This window comes from Mastigoproctus giganteus, chromosome 4 (assembly GCF_048544385.1).
Source record: "Mastigoproctus giganteus isolate SK-2022 chromosome 4, ASM4854438v1, whole genome shotgun sequence".
In the NCBI taxonomy this organism is placed as follows: Eukaryota; Metazoa; Arthropoda; class Arachnida; order Uropygi; family Thelyphonidae; genus Mastigoproctus; species Mastigoproctus giganteus.
The window spans coordinates 192,539,112-192,561,822 of NC_143578.1; the positions used below are offsets into that span (position 1 = coordinate 192,539,112).

Below are 22,711 nucleotides of genomic sequence, written 5' to 3' on the forward strand. Positions count from 1 at the left end.
CAGAGCAATGTACTGTGTGATACTACACCCAGGGTAATTGATTGAATGAAAAAGACCTGGGGATAATTGTGCAGTCAGATATGAAGTTTTCTGAGCAGTGCAGACAGACGGCCAGAGCAGGCTATGGGGTCTTGTCAATGATATACAGGAATATCCCTATTTGCTAGTAGGGATAAGGAGGTGATTATCCCTGTGTAAAAGGCAATGGTGAGGTATGTACGCAGTACCTCAGTCTGGAGGTCTCATTTTCGGAAAGATTTATAGTTGGTAAAACGAGCACAGAGAAGGGCAACAAGACTGGTGAGGGGAACAAAGGGAGTGCTCTTATCAGGAGGGGTTTAAGTTCTGCAAATTGTACCGTTTGGAGACTAAACACTTGCGAGATGATCTGATTGAGGTGTATAAGCCCTTGAATGGTTTGAGCAGGCTGAATGCTGATGGAATTCTTCCTCTTGCTCAGATTACGAACCTGATGGGGCATAAACTCAAATTGAGGAAATACAATTGTAGAACAGTTGTGCGGAAATTTGCCTTTAGTCGGCGGGTAGTTTATTGTGGGAACAATCTTCCATTTGTTGTTGGGAAAGTTGATAGCTTAAATAAATTCCAGGAAGGACTGGACAAACGTTTGGAGCGAATGGATGGGTGAGATGGGAAGGGGTTTTTTTTTTCTTTCTGTTGATGTATAAGCTTGCTTTCTTGAATCGTATGCCTTTGCTAATGTTAAAAATTTCACATAAATTTGGTTAATTTTGCAAATGATACAATTTTTGAGGACCAATGTACCTAACGGAGTCAAATGTTTTGTAGTATTTTCTTACCACTTCTTCAGTGACTGCAAAAGCAGTAACTAAGGGTTATTGCTGTCTTGCAGTCACTGAAGAAGTGACAAGACGTTTGACACCATTATGTACAAATTTTCAAATCAGAAATAAACGTAATTAAACCAAATGTAGGTTTGAGTTCTTTATTATCTTCAAATAATTGTTTTCCATTTGTATCGATGTTGATGGCAGTCTATCAAAATTGTAGTATGGAAGTTAAAACTGACGACATGTTTGAAACAAATAAAAGGTAAATGGTGCATTCTGATTGAAACTTATATATTTAGTGAAAGAAAAACGTTACAAGATGGAAGTTTAATTTTTCGGTGCACTAATAGAAAGTGCAAATGTAATATTATTGTTGATAAGAAAAGAAACATGTAATTGTCATATGAACACAAACACCCTGTTCTCTCCGATAATTCAATAAATCCCTAAAAAATCAGTTCATTCTTGTACAGGAAAATTTAAAGAGCCAAGAAAATTGGTTTGGAGAGAACTTGAAAACACTGCCTCTTCTGATATTATTCATTATGATATTCATCTCATAAGAAAAGCAATATGTGATGCAAAAAGTCAAAAAAGGCCTACCAACAAAACATTTAAACGATGCTTTAACTCAACTGTATGGCACAAAACAGTTGGTTACCAGCACTGGCTAAAAGTTTTGTCATATGCATTGTAACCGAAGTGTGTCCATGTTTACCAGTAAAGAACTCATGGAAATTTTAAGAATAGCAAAAGACGTTTTTCCAGATGGCATGTTCTTATTCCTCAATTATTTTTTTTTTTAACCAGTTGCACACTGTCCATGTATGGAAAAACAGTTTTTACTTGTATGTAGCCTACTGTTTTATATAGTCAAAATGAACTGGCGCTTACCCTCAAGTACGGACCACATCAGGAGCTGAATCAGCGACCACATTCATGAACTGAGTCTTACTAATGTACTTCGAAAGAAGTGGTTCAGCGTGTTTTCAGAATACCAAATGGCAGGTTGTCGATTCCATCTTGGGTACTGTTGTACCTGAAAATATAGGGGGACAATAGCCTCAGGAATCACTATAGTCAAAATACAGAAATAGGACAATGGTAGAAATACTTTTTTTCACTCAGTTTTTGACGTTTACATGAAGTGGGTGTGGGGTTAGCACACTGATTGCTATTCCCCCTCGACAAAAGATATATATTTTCCTGATTAAATGTAAACAATTGTGTGGCAGAAGACTCCCTTTATCCACCAGAAGTATGGGCAGAAAAACCTTCATGTGAACCAAGAAGGAATCCGTCCGTTCTCACTACAATCAGCAGTTTTACACCCATTATCCCAATACACATCAGGTTTGTAATGTACTTCTGAATAATCAGACAGAAATTTATGTTAAAACAAACAGTTTAGAAAAAAACTTGGGGAAAGAAACTGAAGATCAAAATGAATTTATCCTGAAAACATGGGATGATTACAGCAATAAAAAATTTTACTTGTTGTCTTTTATTAAAAGAATGGGACCCCGCTTCCAGGCGAGTAAAATATAATTAAGCGAATGTACACTGTATATATATATATATATATATATATATATATATATTCTTTTATGTGATATTTGTAATAGGTTTTAAAGAATTTAAATTATATACTGCGCATAAATGGCTATATTCTTAATACTTTTTTGTAATATTTTAAGATTTTTTGTATTTTTTTTTATTTTTTAAATAAATTCCATTAACCCCAGGGGATCACATCTGGTGAGTATGGTCTTGGCACACCCAGGGTCCTGAGCTGGATATCATCATTCTTCTCTTTCTTGGTGATTCCCTTCTGCTCATCTCTCTCTCTCTATATACGGGGGATAAAGATAATAATCTTATCTTTATCCCCCGCCCCCTTTCTCCTTAAGTTCAAATACGACTAAGAACCACTCGCCCTAAAATTTTTTCCTCCGTCTCTTTTGCGAAACTTTCCCCATTCAATCATTTTCATTTATGCAAAGTTAATTATAAAAATGTTAATTTTAAGGATTTTTTTTTTTTTTTTTTTTTTGCAGGTAACAGAAGCAGGTAAAGCATCCTTACCAAAATGGATGTATTTTGATCCGGCTTCTCGTAAACTGAAAGGAGTGCCTACCCCAGACGATGACAGTGAAGTGTACATAACTGTCCAGGTATTCCGAGCCAATGGTTAGTGTACAGTTTGCCATTTCAGAACTTACATAATATATAAGTTCTGAAATATATATATATAATAACCATTCATTATGTAGTTATTATTTTATAGGAATTTTGAAAGCATCAGCAAAAAACCTTCCAGCATCACCTGTCCATCCCTCCAATTACTGGTCAGCAATTTTTTTTTTTTTTTTTCCTATTAAAATTCACGGTGATTCTTGTAGATTTACGTTGGTGAACCTAAATATGACAATCATATTGTTGTCACACTTACCAATTTTAGGGGAGAAGCGATTAAAGTCAAACACTAAGTTTATAGTAAAACAATTTCATATATTTTAAGAAAATGTTACATACAGTACTAAATATTGAACAATGAATCTATTAACCTTATTCTATTTACAAAAATGTTTATCTGATAACAAAACACTTATCTTGTTTTTTGCCTTTTATAGTCTTCCATTAGTGTCTCCCATACGAGCTTCCAACAGTAGTCTGCCAACATGTTTGGACTCCATTTTCCTGATATATTTTTTTCCACTTGAGAAATATCTTGGTGAAACCTTTCATCTTGTTCATTGAAGACCGCTCCTAAGTCTGCAGGAAAAAAGTCTAAATGGGAATGTAGGAAATGAAGCTTTAACGATAGGTCTTGGTTTTTTGGTCGTTGACTTACGATATTTGAAAACTGATGGTGGTGAGAACTTTTTAAGCACATATCTGAGTTTTTGAACATATTTCTTAAAAGAATCTGTCGAAATTATTTCAGGGAGGAAATTGATGCAGACCAGTGTAATTTGTCTAGTTCTTCCTTGAATTTATGTGTTCTTCCGTAACACAAAGTTTTGAAAACTTTTGTATGAAGCTAAATAATGAAAGAGGAACTGCTTGGAATATGTTTTTAATTTGAAATTACGTAAAGAAATCATACGTTAATGGCGATTAAAGTATGTAAACGAGGCAATATGCATATTAATTATTCATAACATGTGAGAACGCGCTCTTGTAGACATCGAGCGTACTGCATCAGGAAACAAAATTAAACACGACGATGGGTTGCCTTTTTAGCCTGAACATTTAGCCTGTCTTGTCTGCTAGAACACGTCAACTCTTCTTTCGGATTACGCTATTGTTGAAAAGCATTCAGTAATTCGATTTTTGTGATCTGAGGAAGTGAAACACTGGAAGATTCGCAGATAAACGAAGAAAACTGAGTACGGAGAAAACTGAAACTGCATTAGTTTCTTACATATACACATTATTATTAAGGTTTAGATATAGGAAAACTATACAGAGGAATGGATATTATTATGCAAAGAAAGGTGTTCATGACATTAACCTCTTCTCTTCTCTTCTTTCGGTTCAGAAAGCACGAACTAACAGTGAGAAGTTAGATTAACCACTTTTGAAGGTTTCAAAGTCGCAGAACAAATGTGATCAATAAAGAAAGTGCAGACTGATCAAAAACTTCTGAACTATTTCTGAACCTTTCCACCCAGTCGTGCACCTCCCTTTGAGTAGCACAGAGTTCTCTATACTGTGAATATAACTATTCACCTGTGAATCTCGGAGGGTTTCACTCCCTCAGAAAAAAAAAAAATAATAATAATAAAAAATATCGAATAAGTGCACATTGATCAACAATGAGGGCAATACGTAAAAAGAAGGAGCCAACTTGTTGAATTCCTAGCAGCATAAAACAACAGATCTACTGCAGCCTAGCATGGTGTTTAAAATGGCCGCAGCATGTAGTACCTTTGTTATCCACAAGAGGGTTCGGTTATAGCATCAGTATTGAATATGCAAGTTCCTTTATCTTGAATTTTCCTATTATTATATAATAAAAATGAAGGACAAAATGATGTTTGCACTAAATAGTCTTTATTGAGCATAACTGTCTCAAGTTCTAAGACCCAAGAAAGGGAGAACTTAAGAACATATTTTTAGTGCAAGCATTAATTTCCTTTTGTTGCTGCTACACATAACTGTATTTACGTACTAAGGTTTAAACTTAAGTAATTTTGAAGCTTCCTGCTCTAAAACACAGCCCTTTTGGAAAAGACTCTGTTTGCAGTATAAATCATCACTTTCTTTTTTTTTCTTTCTTTGTGTACTTTATTAGTACAAAACAAAAAAGAACAGAAGCAAGCTGATACAGCATCAGCAAAAAACACCTTCCCACATTACCTAGCCGTCCCCTCTAATAATTTGTCTAATTCATCCTTAAATTTATTCTAATTACCCACTTTTACAACATCAGATTGAACTTTGTTCCAACAATCAACTACTCTCTGACAGGAAGCAAATTTCTGCACATCTATCCTGCACCCATCCTTTCTCAGTTTAAATTTTTGCCCTCATGTGTGTTGTCTGAACAAGAGGAGGAATGCCATCAGCATTTAGCTTACTCAATCCATTCAGAGCTTTAAAACACACCAAACAGATTTTCTTGCAGGTGCCTAATTTGCAGATGCTGCAATTATAGAACTGAAATATTTCTTGGCAAGAATACCCTTTTTTTTTTGTCCTAGTTAATATCGTTGCTCTTCTCTGCCCCCATTTCAACAGATCCACATCCTTCTGCAAATGAGGCTTCCAGACCTTATGCAGTATTCAAGTTGTGGCCTAAAAATTGCCTTATAATGGGAGTGGAACTCCTTAATCCTGTTGGAAAAGTTCCTGTATATCACTGAAAGCGCCCCATGAGCTATTGTAAAAATACCTCTCTGCAGTGCTCTCAGAAAACTACATGTCTGACCGCTCAAAGACCCCCATATCTTTTTAGTTCTGCATTTCCTTGAGTGTGGTATCTCACACAAAGAAGTGGAGAATGAGAACAAGGTCTTTTTATTTCTCCTGTGACTGTCGTGTAACTGCAGTCTTGTCTAGATGACCTTGCATTACTTCTTTAATCATTGACTCCATTATTTTCCTTGGAATAGAAGTTAAGCTAACAGATCTGTAATTAATCATGTCACCCTTTTATCCCCCTTCTGAGAACTGCGGATACATTCGTACATCTATAGTCCACGGGGAACTGACATTTAATCCAAGTCTGCTCTCATAATTATGGCTAAAGGTTTCTTACCTCTCTTTCTCAATATAATTGGATAGATTCCATCTGCACCATGTGCCTTATTTGTTTTTTCTTTCAGCAATTTCTTTCTCACACTTTCCTCTCAGTTATCATAAAACCATTTAGCTTCTTATTAGAATTTGATATACTTCTGGTACTCTCATCCCTAAAAAATTTCTCATCTCTGAACGTACATGAAAAATATCAACTTAGTTTAAAAGTAACTTGAGCAGGATCACCTCAGCAAGTCCCCCGTCAAAACCATTCTGATTTAATGGCCCACTTTATTTTTCTGTATAATCGTTCGCTATACTGATCGCGGTCATTAGGCATATAACATACTCCTACTCTCATTTTTGTTTTCTCAGTAATTTATGTCACACCAAACTGGCTCAACATTGCTCTGGCAACCCACGTCGACTGAGCACTGCGTTAGATTCTATGTGCTTCTTATCCAAAAGCATAACCCTCCTCCTTGTCCTGTTTGCCCTTTCGGTACTCATTGGATTCACCATATTCAAAATTTTTACTCCCTTACAAATATGTCTAAGTGACACACCAATTCCCTTTAGCAACACGAGGAATTAATGTAATCTGCTATAAACTTTGATATTCAACTTAATCATTGAATAAATTTAAAAACGGCATTGTTAATTTTTTTAAATTAATGAAAAAATATTATTCTTAATATGAAACGGTAGATCAGTAGTTGATCAACCAATAATTTACGCTATTTTACAAGAGAAATTCTTTGGCTTACAATTTTATAGACGGATTTCATCTGAGCCAATCAAAAATGTCATAGAAGTAAAAATATCTAACTTTTCCTCATAAAAAGTTTTTCTTTTGGCACCTAGCATTACACTTCAGATACTCACCTAAGGAAAAACTTTTTGGAGTTGTTATTATCGATTGTCAGGCTAGCATCTGCTGTGATGTATTATTCAGCTTCAAAACTGCTGTCGTAATCATGACGTCAGTAGCCATTCTAGTAAAAATTAACTGATAGAAGAAGATCCTGGTGTTCTCGGTTTGGATCACATCTGCTGTTTACAAAGATGTAATTTCGAATCCTATTAGCGAAGGATAAAAGTTTTGGAATAAAAAAACAACAGAGAGTTTGAATTAAAACTTATGTTACGTTTTACTTCTTTCTTCGGGATTATTGTAGACTATTTTAATATTATTTTAAGATGTTAGATCGAAGTAAAATTACCCACTGTGGGGGGGGGGATTTTAATCTTTATGAATGCCTATATTTTATTTGAACCGTTACTTTATTCTCTTTTCCTTGCCCCACCTTTCGCATCTGACTCGTATATCTCACAGAAGAAATCGGGTTCTTGGGAATTTCTATATTAGGTATATTCCTCCATCGGATTGGGCTGTGCGTTCAAAATGACTAGTCACAACTTCATTAAGACTATATACAAATCTTTATTACACATATACACAGGACAAGAAATTAAGAATAATTATGCACATATTATAGCATGATAACCCCACATATATGACACATTGTATGAACAAATTGGTTATGTAAATTTATATTCATGTACATTACTTATCTAGCACAAGGATATTCATGAATTTCCATTATGATAACTTAATGCATCATCAATTTTTCTTTGGGATCTTTCAAAGGAGGCGCTTCGTCTAATCCCGTTTCCCGTCCTATTATTCGTTCTCAAGCAACCCTTTTTACGCCTATTCTCAAATGGCACCCATTTACCTTGTCCTGCTGTCCCTGTTTGCTCTTTTGTATTATGGGAATTGATAGTTTACCCCTTTGCTACCATTCCTAATTCTCACGCTTAAATTATCCCATCTCTAAATCTAACGTTCTTCTATTTTAATCTTACTTTGAGAAAAAATACCAAATATTTTTATTTTAATTAATTTATAAGATTCTACATCTTACACCACTCTGAATATCCTGATCCTCTTCTCCCCAAGAAGATCTGTAAATTTTGATTGCCTCGAACTATAAATGCAAAGATTCTAAATGGGCCCTTGGAATCTGAGTGGTGTGGGTCAAAAACAAGTTATAGCTTTGGTGTGGATCGATCTGTAAACGCATGCCTTGCAAACAGGTGGAACTTATAATCTGATCAGAAGATATTTTGTTGTTAAGGTAGCGGATTATAATGAAAACACCAAGTATCCGTTACTTGCAAATTTGGTTTTGAATGGATTGGGTTCGAATTTGTGTGTCAAGGCACCTAAAGACATGAGGAATTAGTGTATTTAAATTTTCTGTTTATACTCCGGCACGACAACCAAGTCAGTAGAGTTTACAATAAATCGTCAATACAAATAGTTATCGTATTTAGTAGTCACGGGCTTGAACCCAGGTCCACTCAAGGAACGCGTGCTATGCACTCTCGCTCCTGACCACTTGGCTATGTATTAGTAATGGCCACATGCTATGTATTAGTATTAGCAATGGCCACATAAGCCTATGGCTTATGCTTCACCATGTGTATTTTTTTTTTTTTTTTGTTTTTTGGCTGATGCTATATAAGCTTGCTTTCTTGCATCATGTGCCATTGCTAATGCTAATGTCGAAGAACACCTATGATCATACCTCTCATGAGGTTATTATTGTCGCTTGCATGTCGAAGAGAGGAAGTGTATGGTATTCAGTCAATGTTTACTGTGGAGCAAAATTCACCACGAGAAAAGAAAACCTGTTCTGGTAATCAAAGACAGGGATCATAGGGATCCATCACAGATGTAAAACTCAGAGGAAACACTGCCGATAATCAGTCATCAACACCGGAAAACACGAATCCAATTACAAAACAGAACCTCGGGGGTTCAGGTCAATTTGGTCTACACAGCTGTTCTTTGTGAGCAGAACATTTTTGATCTTGCACACTATTGCAGACCAGGTTCATCCCATAATGCCGACTATGTACCCCTATGGTGATGGATTGTTCCAGCAAAACAGTGCCACGAATCCCATCGAGAATCCGAGGAATCGGACGGAACGATACCCAGGCCAAAGAATATGACAGATACAAGGTCATTCTCGAACAGATAATTATATTATCTTAACAAGAGCTTCTCGATCATATCCGTACCTTGCATTTGTCTGAAAATAAATGTTCGAAAGCCGATAGGCATGTCGTTCTGGCTGAAATACTCACGGGGGAAAAAATCCTACACCTTCCTGCATGAGATTTAGAGACTACACTCTCGATTGAAGAGGATTTGAGAAATTCCTCCAATCGTCAGCGGAATCTAACAGAGACATCTGAAGTGGATAGCGATGTATTGTGCTGACTAAACTGCTATGGAGGGACATTTTAGAAAAAGTAAAGAAGAATGGAACAGCATCACCAAGAACACATCCTCAAATCTAACCGAATCCATCCAGCAGGATTGCCGCCGTTATCATCGCTGCTAACTGTGGTCGATTTGCCTGTTTGTAGACGAAAACCCGAATTTCTGGGAGTGAAAACCATATCTTTTCCTGAGACAAACTAACTCAATCACGTTGTGAAAATGGCCCATAAAAATTCCGTATGTGATCGACGGGATTCGAACGAAGATCTTTTCCACCCAGTGTGGGGTGTACAGCGATTTTACCAACTATTGCTACCTGCGAGGGCAATAAAGTGAAGTTTGCGCGGTAGCACACTGGTTATAATCACCGTTCTTCTCCCACACTGAGTGGAAAAGTACGGATTCGAATCCCGTCAATGACGCGAAGTTATGGGCTTTTTCTGATGTGAAAACATCTTTGTCGGCACCTACTGCATTTTTCGGACTGAAGTAAAACCGGTTGATAATGAAAATGCGAGAAATTACTCAAATTACCCCACTTCTTAAATGATTCTAATGACACTAAATTAGTCACTAACGTTGATTCGGTAAAATAGCGGGCGTGAGCATAAAACATTACATCGTTCCTAACTTCGGTTCTAGCTGTTCGATTTTCAGAATTTAAATGGTTTTGATTTTTGTCAAAGATGTTTTCACATAAAAACACACATTTCATGCGTAAAGAGCACACTTTTTTTTAATTTTTTTTTATTAGTGTTTTATTTTGTTGTTTGGCTGATCGCTACCTTGCACCATGTGGCCTTACTAATATTAACACATTTTAAATATGATATTTAGATTTAATAATAATATGATGATATTATCTAATTGTGGCTGGATTAAAAAAAATTGCCAAAGCCAGCTCTTGATTTTAACAATTCTTAAATCAAGAGCTTAAAGTCCTAAAATCTTAAAGCCCATGGTGTCTTATTGGTGATTTAGCGAACGCCATCCTGTAGAGATAGGGAGGTCATAATCCCACTGTATAAGGTAATTGTAAAACCACATTTGGAATACTTGTTCAAGTATGGAGAACTCATCTGAAAAAAGACATTCAGCTTGTTGCCAAAGACGGCCAACTGGAATGGTGAAATCGGCAGGATAACAATATGAGGAAAGACTCCGATCAATGAAGACCCAAGAAACACCCGGAGGAGGCAAAATAACGCCAAATTTCAAGAAACACCGGAGGAAAAAAAATAACACCAAATGCCAGCTCCTGAAATTTCATGTCTGGGATAATGGATCCATTACCTGACAGTGATTGTTTACATCGGCGACCTGAACGGGGCGCTCTTGCCCAGTTCACTTTTTATCCCCATGCCTTGGGCAGGGGGGACGGTTTTCCTTCCCCTTCCCTCCCTGCTCCCTTCTTTTCTCCTGGTAGGGCTTGTCCCCACTGACCAAGTTGGGGGTTGTCTTCCCTATCATCCTCATGTTTCTACCTATCCCCCCCCTTCTTCAGACTCTACCCCTACTCCAACTTGTCTCGCCTTTTTTTTTTTACTTTATCTATTTATTTTTATTTTTTTATTATTTTTTATTTTATTTTATTTTATTTTATTTTTTTTAGGTCCTTGCCTCTGAAATCTTCGGAAATTAGGTGGCAGCGCCTGCCAGAGTACTTAAATGATCCCTCTACTGCCTGACCTGCCTTCTCGGGGCTAAGTGTGGACAACGGGGGGGGGGATCCCACTAGGCGGCCCAACGGCTAAATGGTCAGAAGAACAACATAACATGACACTACACAACGCTAGCACACACATTACACACTTTAAACCTCTGGCCTTCACAGAGTTCTGAGATATACAAACAGAGTACACAATGCGGAGATGGGGGAAACCCCTGGGACCGTTAGACATCGAACACTTTACACTTTGTTGTAAAGAATTCCAGAACTAAGGGTCATAAATTCAAATTACAGGGTTTGACGTTTGGAATAGATTATAAGAAGTTTTCTTTTAGCCAGCGAGTCGTTGATTGCTGGAACAAGTTGCCCTCGCAGGTTGTTAAGGCTGACAGTTTGAATGAATTAAAAGGTCAACTTGATAGTTACCTGTGTGTGAGGAGATAATTTGTATTTTCTTATTTATTATTTTATTATTTTATTTTTTTTGCTTTTGTTGGACTGGCTTCCTTGCACTATAAGCCAAATACTATCACTACTACTACTATTACTATCTTGATAAATAAATTTTAAGTATCGTTATTTTTCAACTATTTAATAGATATCTTTTGTTACAGGTACTTCATCTGTCCATAATGACGTCTTCTCTATTCAAGTCACAGAAGATCCCATCGACTTTAACTTTTCATCGACTGCATCATTCTCGAAGAGTTGTAAAGTTCAAGATGCTGCTGGAGGGTCTCTTTTCATTAATGTAAATATTAAGGTCATTCCTCCTTCACAGCGGGTACGCTTACTCACTACTCTGGCTTGCCTTTTAGACTTACCTGTGGAAAATTTCAGACTTTATATCTTTGACTCTGCTATGCAATTTCCCAATGTCACTTTTAGAGCCTATGAGCAAAACTCGAATACTTCATCAGTATTTGTAGTCTGGTTCCTAGAATGCTCCGATAGATCTAATTCGAGTTATAAGGCTCGCCTACAGGATATAAGAAATACACTATGGAACGGAACTTTACATCACATCTTTGGATTTCCAATAATAACCAGGGTATATATTGACCATGAGTTTTATGCACATTCTCTCATAAAGAGATATGCTGTTCATCCGAAAATAACTCCCCCGTCTGAACGAAATGTCGCTGAATGGCTACAAATTCCACCAAATGAAGAACTTACAGAAGAGCTGTTGCCTGACCAGCGCATTATTCCTACAATGACTTCTCCTCTCCCTCTTCAGAACACAGATATTTATCATCGTCATCGGCATCACCATGGCGACGCTCTTTACAGAGATTACTCATTACAATCAATTGAGCTATATACCTCACCAGTTATCCAGTTTTACCTACCAAAATATCAGGCATTTGGAACGCCAATGCCCACCCCAACCCTTGTTCCTGGTTGGCCACTTCTTCATGTCTCTAGCAAAGCCTTTATAGATAGAACTTCTGTAATAGGATTGACTTCGATTACGAGAACTGTTGACCCACAATTCGACCTATCACGTACATATATTATGCCATCTGCTATAGCGACGCCTGGCAGAGTAATTCAAAGCACCGCCTTTACAGACCCAAAACAGTTGTTCAGTAAACCTCCTAATTTCAAACCTACAGTTAACAATCGCATAAAAAAGCTATCTGTAGTAGCAGGAAAACTTTGGATGTACAAAGTTCCAAGAAATGCCTTCATTGACCTCGAAGATGGGGATACACGACAACTGAAATTAATCTTCATGACTTCTGAAAGAACGTCAATATCCTCATCGTCATGGATTCAGTTTGAACCCGAGGAGCAACTGCTGTATGCTCTCCCAATAAATGATGATTCTGGAGAATACGAATTTATTTTAGAAGCCATGGATAGTGAAGGAACATCTACTTACCAAAAGATTGAAATTCACGTATGGAAAAATCCAATGACAGCCCGAATGCATCACTCATTTACTTTATTCCTTAAATACAACAAGTGGGAATTTCCTGTGGGTATCGACTGGCAGATAGAAACGTTGAAGAGGCTTAGTGACCTTTATAATGACAAAAACAGTTCTAATATTTCTGTTCGACGGGTGACCATAGACCCCATAAGTATTAGCTGGTTCAATGATTCTCTTCCAACGCACTATTGCCCCAGAGATGAGATTGTTAAGCTATTTAAACGAGTAGCTGCGTATGAAAATTACCCATCCCGAACTCTCCGCAAGATTATGGCATCAAAATTTCGCGTATATGAAGTTGTGCTGGAATATTGTGGTCTGTGCAAAGTAACACTCAATGGAAGTATGGAACCGCCAATAACATCGCCTCCCGTGATTCGCAACTTTATCCGCCGGCTTAATGCTACAGTAGGAGAAGTTCTTCGCTTTAAAATTCCTTCTGATACTTTTTATGATGCTGAAGATGGAAATACCAGACGTTTAACTCTAACATTTCTAACACGTGACGACCTTCAGCCCCCAAAATCATCGTGGGTAAAGTTTGATCCTTACTTCCAAGAAATATATGGGCTTCCCTTTGAGGAGGATGTCGGTAAACACCAATTTCAAATAGCAGCTATGGATAGCACTGGTTTGACTGTTTCTAATCCTTTCACCTTGATAGTTCACCCTCGTACTCCTGCAAACAAGGTAGTAGAATTTAGCCTCAATATTGATGAGGATTTTAACGAATTCCAGACCAACGTTACGAGAAAAGTTCTCCTTACCAAGAAAATTGCTAAACTCTATGGAGACAGAGACTTGAAACACGTAATTATCAATTCTATCAACAAAGGGTCTGTCATATTTGTGTGGACAAATAACAGCTTACCCGGTAACTATTGTGCTGTGGATGATATCAACCGCCTGGTAGCCTTCCTTATTAACCGAAATGGCACACTGTCATTCCAGTTACTTCAAGCACTCCAGCCAGAATTTAAAGTTATTAAAATTGATATCATTCCACTGGAAGTGTGCTCTGGAGAGATAATCCCCACCCCTCTTGCCCCAACAGATCAGCCACCTCACACAGTGGTCGACAACACGACCACAACTCCAACGACCAGAAAGATTGTCAGAGACATTTATATAACTACAGTTGTCCCTGCTGTGGTAATCTCAGCAGTATTGATTCTAGGAGTCCTTGGGGTCGCTTTCTTCTATGTAAAGAAGCGAGAGGAGAAAGTATTAATGCACGATTCCATCTTGTTAAGGAGTAAAGGTGTCCCAGTTATATTTGCTGATGAACTAGAAGACAAACCAGGCGCAGTGCGTAGCCCAATAGTTATGAAACGAGAAAAGCCCCCACTATCAGACGAATATCACCGAGGAATTCCTCCAAAGCCTGGAATGGAATCTCAGACCATTCCAAAACAGCCTATGGAAAGTTGGCATCATATGTTTATGCCTAAACAGCAGCCCCCTCCTCCTGCTTATGCTGAGCCTGTTCCCAAATCAAGCAAATCTAAATTTTCTTATTCTAGGGGGCCTCCTCCTCCTTATTCATAATCTTTATTCCAGGCTGTCTCTTGACCGGTGCCTTTGCCAACAAATAAATGAATAACATCTATGTACAACACATGACTTGGTGCTTTTTAGCAACGCGTGGGCACAACATAGCCTTCCTTAACTTATTAGAAAATCTCCTAAATCTGTTCCAGTTGATGTCACTGGGATTGCTGCCGAGTATTTCCATTCTAAATTATATTATATTTCTATGTGTAACTGCCATATATGTTTTGTCTGTTATATGTCACAAAGAAATAAAGGAATCTTTAATATTTTAAAAAACTTCTTTCGCGTGGTGCTTTACCTTTCTTGACTTATCGTCACAGTAATACAGTATGACGGTTGTTCAATACTAGAGGCAACACTCCCACGTACACTCGCTCATAAGCATGAATCATTTGCTGCTGGCTACGTGTAAAAGGACTACAGATGTCTACTACTATAAAGACACCTGTACAACAATGCAGTTTCGTAAGTGTATTTGAACGGGAAAGTTGTTTTGCTGGATAGAGAAATGAAAAATTATGTGCAAATGCTGTGAGCCATATTTAAAGTGGGTTAAAGATTAAAATGGATAAAGAAAGAAAAAAGAGGGGGCCAAACGCTGAACAATATTTACGTGGTTTGCAGGAAGCATGATGCATTGCCTAGGTTCAGTCCCACAAATTTCAGCAAATAATCATGGCGTGTGAAAGTGATGAGAATTGAAAAGTACAACTGGAACAGCATTTATTTATTTACATACCGACTTCTCTCCCACATGGCACACAGACCCTAGATAATGGTGAGAACGCTAAGAATTACAGAATCAATACAAAACGGTATAAATCAATACAAACTAGAATTAAAATATATACAAAATTTCAAAACATTCCAGAAGCATTCTGTTCCACAAGCTAACACTGTAAATGCTGTGTACCACCACTCGTGCCTCGAGAAGCATTTATTATTATTATTGCTCTTATATTATTTCGCCCTGATTGGGGGATTCCACTCCGTGACGGCTACTGCTACGAAGTACACAGGGTGGTTGTAATTCTGGTGTTACTGTTGGTCGAGGAACTCTCTGACTGTCCTACAGGTGTTCAGGATTGCGACTTTCTGGAGTTCCTTGTAGGTGTTCGCTGGGAAACCTATTGCTACTAGGCTGTTATGTTGGGTCTTTGGCACCATACCGGTGGTTGACACGATGATCGGGATGGTCGTTACTTCTTGCATATGCCACATCTCCTTGACCTCATGTCATTATTATTATTTATTATTATTATTATTAGTTATTATTATCCATATGGCGCAAGGAAGCCTCAGGTTTTTTTTTTTTTTTTTTTTTTTGCTGCACCAGCGTGCAGCAAAAAAAAAAAAAAAAAAAAAATTCAGTTACTCTGAGAGAGAAAAAACAAGTCAAAAGTAGAAGGGTATCACCAAGAAAGAGAAGAATGATGAACCTGGGCGTTCAAATCCGTAATTACTAGATATGAGCCCTTGGGATTTGCGCTCAATAAGCTAAAACAGTTACTTTGGTGCAGTTCTAATACCATTTAAGGATAAAAGTACTGATGTTTTCTCCGGATGGTGTGGCTGTACCTGACTAGCCATTAGAAACTGCTGTTCTAATACACACAGATAATATACACAAATTCAAATTCTTTTATTAGAGTCACCTAGAATTTCTTCTATATACTTCTTTATGTAATATGTCTATAAATTGCATGTGTTCTCTGCTCGATTTGCCCGTTTTGCTGGACGGAAAAACCCAGTTTTGGGGAAAAAAAAAAAAAAACCTTGCTATTTACGCCTGAAACCGACTAACTGAGCCACGGACTGATAAAAGCCCATTAAAGTTCTTCGCATCATCGATGGGATTTGAACCCAGGCCTTTTCCACCCGGTGTGGGGGAGGGGAGGATGGTGAAAATACCACTGTGCTACCCTCGCAGACAAAAAAAAAGAAGATAATATATAAAATCATAGTCATAGTATATTAATGTTTATATGGGCACCTAGACTTAAAGTCCATCTCCAACGTATGATCCGGATCAAGTAGAACATCTACCAATAGTAAAAAAAAAGATGGGCCACTCTGCCTATCCCTAGAGCCGGGCCTGCGTCAACTTTTCCTGTCTGTGCACAATGCACGAACTCCACACTCATCAGATGAAGTGTAATATCGATAGGTGTCACTTTCCCCGCAACCTGGCTGCCCACACCAGAAAACACCAAAAAAAAAAAAAAAAAAGTATGCAAACAGTCAAGAGTAAATCCCGCATCATCAATTCATGATGCAAGCAAGGCTGGCTCAGCAATAATCTCGCATCTCAGCAGCATTATAAGACGCCAGCAAAAAAAGAATAATAATAATAATAAATAATAATAAATAAATAAAATAAAAACACAAAAAAAAGCTGATGACAGCATAGAAAAAAAAAAAGTGTACAGAAAGAACTGCGACATTTAATCACTGTCAATCAGTACATTAAGCTGCCTCCTCTTCTGAAAAGCTCTACTGGCAAACTCACATTTAGAAATTGAATATTACTGAAATGTCTGAAAATACTCAAAATTGGATAACAGTTTACATTCATTACCTCTGTATAAATCAACCACCACATATACAAGATTAATTCTGATCTGATCGTAAACCGAACAATCAAATAACACATGGTCCCAAGTGTCTAAAGCCTGATAAACACAATACCGGTCAGACTCTACCCCTAACTCACACAACTTGCCCTTCAAAGACCCATGACCAGTTAATAAGTAAGAAATCTTCATTCTCAAATTAAACCACTTGTTTTTCTTATAATCTACATTAAAAGTTACATCAAGAATAAACCTCCTGGTCATAATGGAATTCCATCTTTCCTACCAAATTTCTATTAGTTTTGACGTACTATTCCTATTAGATATCTTTCGATCAACCTGAATATCATTAGTAATACCAATAATAGTAACTGGCCTACACTTTCTTGTAAAATAACAAAATGCCCTAAAAATTATAAACAAATCCAAAGGAAGAGCTTCCGCAATAACCTGTTTAGCGTTCGTAGATATCGTTTTACACATCCGTAATGTACAGCAGCTAATAACATAGAACTTTGAATGAATTTAATTTATTCCTAAATTTAACAGTACTCACTCGCAAAAACCAAACAAATGAAGCATACGACACAATAGGCAAAAATATATCTTTGTAGTACAAGGAAAGAACGATTCTATTCAACCCCCAGTTTTTTCTTGTAATTCTGACAATAGAGGCTGTAAAATTTTTTTATCTTACTAGCTAAGTATTCTAAATGAGCAGTAAATGTAAATCTATCATCCAAAACAACTTCAAGGTATTTAACCTGAGGATATTTTATCATTAAAGAGGTATCTTTTTATTATCAATAACTACGTTCGGTGCACGATTGTAATCAAGCTTACCTTTCGTAAGCATCATCACTGTTTTAAAAGGAGAAATCTTGAGTTTGTTATTCGAAACCCAATGAGCAAGGCTGTTCACCACAAACCCAATTTTATGTTCAATTTGTTGTCTAGATTTACCAACAAAACCAACTTATGAAAGGCTAACCACAAGTTTAAAACCAAGTTCCAAAAACAGGGCCCAACATTGATCCCTAAGGACATCCGCGATTTATAACCCTCTCACATTTCAAATGCTGGAATCTTACTATGAATTTCCTGTCACTTAAATAACTTCTTATTATTTTATATAGTATATCCGGGTTTTTTAATAATCTTAATGCTAATAGAACACTCTCGAACCAAACAGTATCGAATGCACCTACAAAATCAATAAATAAGGTCAATATATACTTTCTATTAGATTGCGTACTGAAATTCACTAAATCATTGATGGTGTCCTCGGTAGAGCAACCGCTTTTAAAACCATACTGAAACTTGGATTCGAAATTTCTATCCAAAAATAAAGATTCCAATCTTAATAGTACTAATTTCTCAAAAACTTTACCTAAATTTGCTAATAATGAGATGAGGCAAAACCCCGTGGGATCAGTTAAAATTTAGATTGGGCGAAACCCCCCCTGGGATCAGTCAAAGGCTAACCCGGTTTCTGAATCAACTTAAATAGAGCAATCTTCCAAAATGAGGGAAACATTCCTTCAAGAAAACATTTATTAACAGAATTATATCTAGAACTTGTTCCTGCTGATCTTGTTTTAGAATGACATTACACCTTTTCTCTTTGTGGACTATTTTGGGCAGCACTGCATAAAGACGTGGGCCTCTCCGTGGTGTAGATGGACACTGGGCAGGCTTTCCAGGTAATCGCCTGTCTGGTGACAAAACGGCCAGAAACAACTAAACAACACACACACTACACGAACAAAATATTACACATATTTCTGGCCTGTTAGTTACAGTTAGTAACCATCACAGTGTATAAAGCCGGAGTTGAACTTTCGTTCAGGTGCCGTCCTACAATAAGATACTATACATGTCTAATATGCCATTCGTCTGCAAGGGCATAGTGGCATCGTCACTGTCCACCCCACACCGGGTGGAAAAGGCCCGGGTTCGAATCTCGTCGATGACGCGAGGAACTTTAATAAGTTCCTCGCGTCATCGGCGCGATTAGTCAGGCTCAGGTGTAGCTAGCAAGGTTTTCCCCTTGCTATCTACGCCTGATAGATTGACGATAGAACACACAAAATTAACAGGCATAAGACACACCTCACAGCAGATGGATTTAATTATTCGAGTGGCCTAAAAATAATAGTTTTAGTAATATGCCATTCGTATGCGATTTAGCCTGTAGTACACGGGTTGAAGGAGAGGATCAAGTGAACCAATATCATAACTAAACTCACTTCCTTGTATAAATTTTTTAAAACGAGAAGCAAGTACTCCTAGTAGTGCAACTGTGGTCGATGAAAAAGAAAACAATATTGTCACACTTCAAAGTGAGGATGAACAATCGCGGCCTTCTGTTCCTGAAAAAACAGGAACAAACTAATAAAAGACCAAAACGAAAGTATGATGACAGTTATTTGAATTTTGGCTTTACATGAGTTGGAAATAAAGATGCTCAGTGCGTCGTATGTAATAAAATATTAGCAAACAATTCTTTGACTCCCGCTAAACTTGTGTTCCGCTAAAATTATGAGATGAAAAGTGTTCCGTAACTAAAAAAGTTTGGGAAACGCTGATTTAGACTCATAGTCCTACCTTAGATATGAATCATTGCATTATTTACCACTATTAATACTAAATATACCAACTAATGCTAATTAATAGAAGTTTATGGGGCATTACTGAAAAAAATAAAAATAATAAAAATAAACCCTTCCCATATCGCTTGCCATTCGCTTTAATAATTTAACTTTAGCACTGGTATTCGTATTAGTAAAGTAACCAGACCCTTAGTATTCCAATGCGATGCTTTGGGGGGCCGTAACCCCCCCGGGGGTTACGACCCCTCCTAGAAACAATATACCCACATATTTTTTATTTTATTTATTTATTTTTTTTTATAAAAAAATTCACATACAATATCACACTGAAAAAAAAAAAAAAAAAAAAAAAAACAAATATAGCCTATATATAAATTATTTTTTTTCTTTTTCACAGAAAAGCTAAAATTCAGTATAGGTACCCCTCATGTTGGACACACAACTTGTGTGATCGACACCCGCTAATATTCGTAAAATCGGACAAATGCTAACTTATTGTGATTTTCTCTTGTAGAGAAGCTCTGTCTTCATTTTGAATTTAAAACGATGTTTTGAATTTAGACCAAATAAAAATAGGATAATAAATATAATGTATAGGATATTAAGAAATATTATATTTTAAGTCAGGAAAGGTACCCCTTGTGTTACGTTACATGACGAACAGAAGGTTGCGTGAAGGACATGAACCGAGAAAAATAATTGTTATTAGAAGGAAACAAAAAACACGTATTAGAGGAGTCATGTTTTTAATCGACTTTTCATTTTTGTTTAGTGAAAAAAGATTGTTTTTTTCTGTGAAATAATACTACTAATAAAAATACATACTTCTTTTAATAAAAAAAACAAGAGAAATTAAATATATTTTTCCGCTGAGTGAATTTTTCTTAATAATTCTTCATTATTTTGTAGTATTGCTTTCAGTGTTTCTACGGTCAGTTTTTTTTTTTTTTTTTTTTTATTGACGTCCACAACTTATTTACTGCCGAAAAAACTCTTTCCGTTGTACCATTTGTTCCCGGCAAACATAATGCAAATTATTTGCATTATGTTTGCCATTAAGTATGGAGGCTACATGTCCAATCCGGGGCAGTTTGCAATGCGGGGCAAACGATTGAAATCCGAGACTGTACCGCATAATCTGGGACGTCTGGTTCTTTACGTATTACGAAGGGTTTCCGAAAAGTAAGGTAACACATTTTTTTTTTTTAATAATAGTGAAAAAAAAAAAAAAAAAAAAAACAGATCGGTGGACAGATCGACCCGTTAATAACGTTCAAAAAGACTGCCAGTGCAGAGTTGCGGTTCTGTCGCCTCACAGCAGATTCCAGTTGCAAAATGGCGGCTACCGTGGGAGGGTGGTCAAAAACAGGTGTTCGTGAAGTTATTCGCTTTTTGCAAGCAAAAGGGTCTTCACCAAGTGACATTCACCGTGAATGGCGAAAAGGTGATGACAAAGAAGCAGGTGTGTTTTTGGTGCAATGAATTTAAAGCGGGACGTGTTGACATTGAAGATCGACATATCGGATGGGCAGGCCTTCATCGAACAAGACAGAAGACAACATTTCGCGCATTAAGGGCATCGTTCTTGAAAATAGGCGCGTGAAACTGCGTGAAAATGCAAAGTAGTGAACGTGAGTAAAGTGAGTAAGTTCATGAAATTTTTCACGATGTCCTTGGCTTTCGAAAGGTGTGCTGCCGCTGGATGCCCCGACAATTGTCAAAGGAGCACAAAGCAAAACGCATGGAGATGTGTCTGAAGAACCTGTTGTGATACAGCGACGAAGGAGAGGATTTTCTTGCTCGCATAGTCACAGCAGACGAAACGCGGGTTCATCACTTTACCCCGGAGAGCAAACAAGACTCCATGACTTGGAAACATCCACAATCTCCTGCGCGCAAAAAAATTCAAACTGTTCCCAGTGTCCGAAAAGTTATGGCCACAGTGTTGTGGGATCGCCAAGCCGTTCTGTTGGTGGATTTCTTGCTGAAGGGAGGAACAATCAATGGACAGCTTTACGGTGCAACGTTGGAAAAACTGAAAGCCAACATTCGAGGCAAACGACCAGGACTCCTGACAAGCGGCATGATTTTGTTGCACAACAATAACGCAAATCCATACACTGCCCACAGCACTCGTGAGTGGTTGCGCTGTAATCGTTGGGAAACTGTTGGTGGCACTGAAGTCAGAAATTTGTTCAGTGATCCGGCTAATTTAGAATAATAGGTATAATTGTGAAGAACCAAAGAAATGCAAGTGAACAGTCGTAGGGTTAACTAATCGAATGCCTTTCTTATACTTTAACACATGTTTAAATCTATCCCTGAAATAAATGATACAATGTCAGCTTCTTTCTTCGGTATAACCCAAACCACAGAGTAGTAACATATCTTACTTCTCTGTGACCCAAACATAGTTATCGAGCGCTAAGACATTCAACAAAGTTGCGGGTTCGGCGCCAGCTGCCCTAGTCTAAGAAAGTGTTGCCTACACAACGCGGCTATATTAATGCAACTACATTCAAAATTTCAGTTCGGCATTACACACATTGGGATGGCGTGGTGTGGCACGTGGCATTATTCGCATTACTGAAAATAGTCAAAACAAAAGTCGTTTCTGAGAATGCGGATCACATATCGACATACTGATATCGACGCACTGAACATGTTCAAACCTGCTTTGACGCACCACTCATGAAGCGGTACGTCAAAGCAAAGCGACTAATCGGTTGTTGAGTTTACTGTTCATTTTTTAATCGCCGTGTTGTTTATTTTAAGTCGTGCCATCTATGTAGTAAAGTTTTATTTCATGAATAAGAGCATTGTATAAAATTTTACTATTATTTATCGTCTGGAAATGGCGCCCCTCCTGATCAGGCGCCTTTGTGCGGAGCTGCTATTATGAATTTGTCAAAACTTTTTTTTTTTTTTTTTTTCCCCTGAGATTGGCATCTGTAGAAAAAACCTACATCTGTAGAAAATCTGGAAGCCTGCATCGCATAAAGTGAAT

At 37.4% G+C, this 22,711-nt stretch overlaps 1 protein-coding gene across 2 annotated transcripts in view; it reads left to right on the forward strand.

Moving 5' to 3' along the window:
- LOC150087288 (uncharacterized) overlaps nt 1–14,799 on the forward strand; it is a 104,436-nt gene extending 89,637 nt beyond the window's left edge. For both annotated transcript variants that reach the window (XM_090371109.1, XM_090371110.1), the window contains exons 3-4: nt 2,870–3,002; nt 11,641–14,799. In XM_090371109.1, the coding sequence (XP_090227235.1) occupies nt 2,870–3,002; nt 11,641–14,513 (3,006 nt within the window). In that variant the 3' untranslated portion in view covers nt 14,514–14,799. The remainder of the gene's footprint in view (nt 1–2,869; nt 3,003–11,640) is intronic.
- Nucleotides 14,800–22,711: the final 7,912 nt, after the last annotated feature.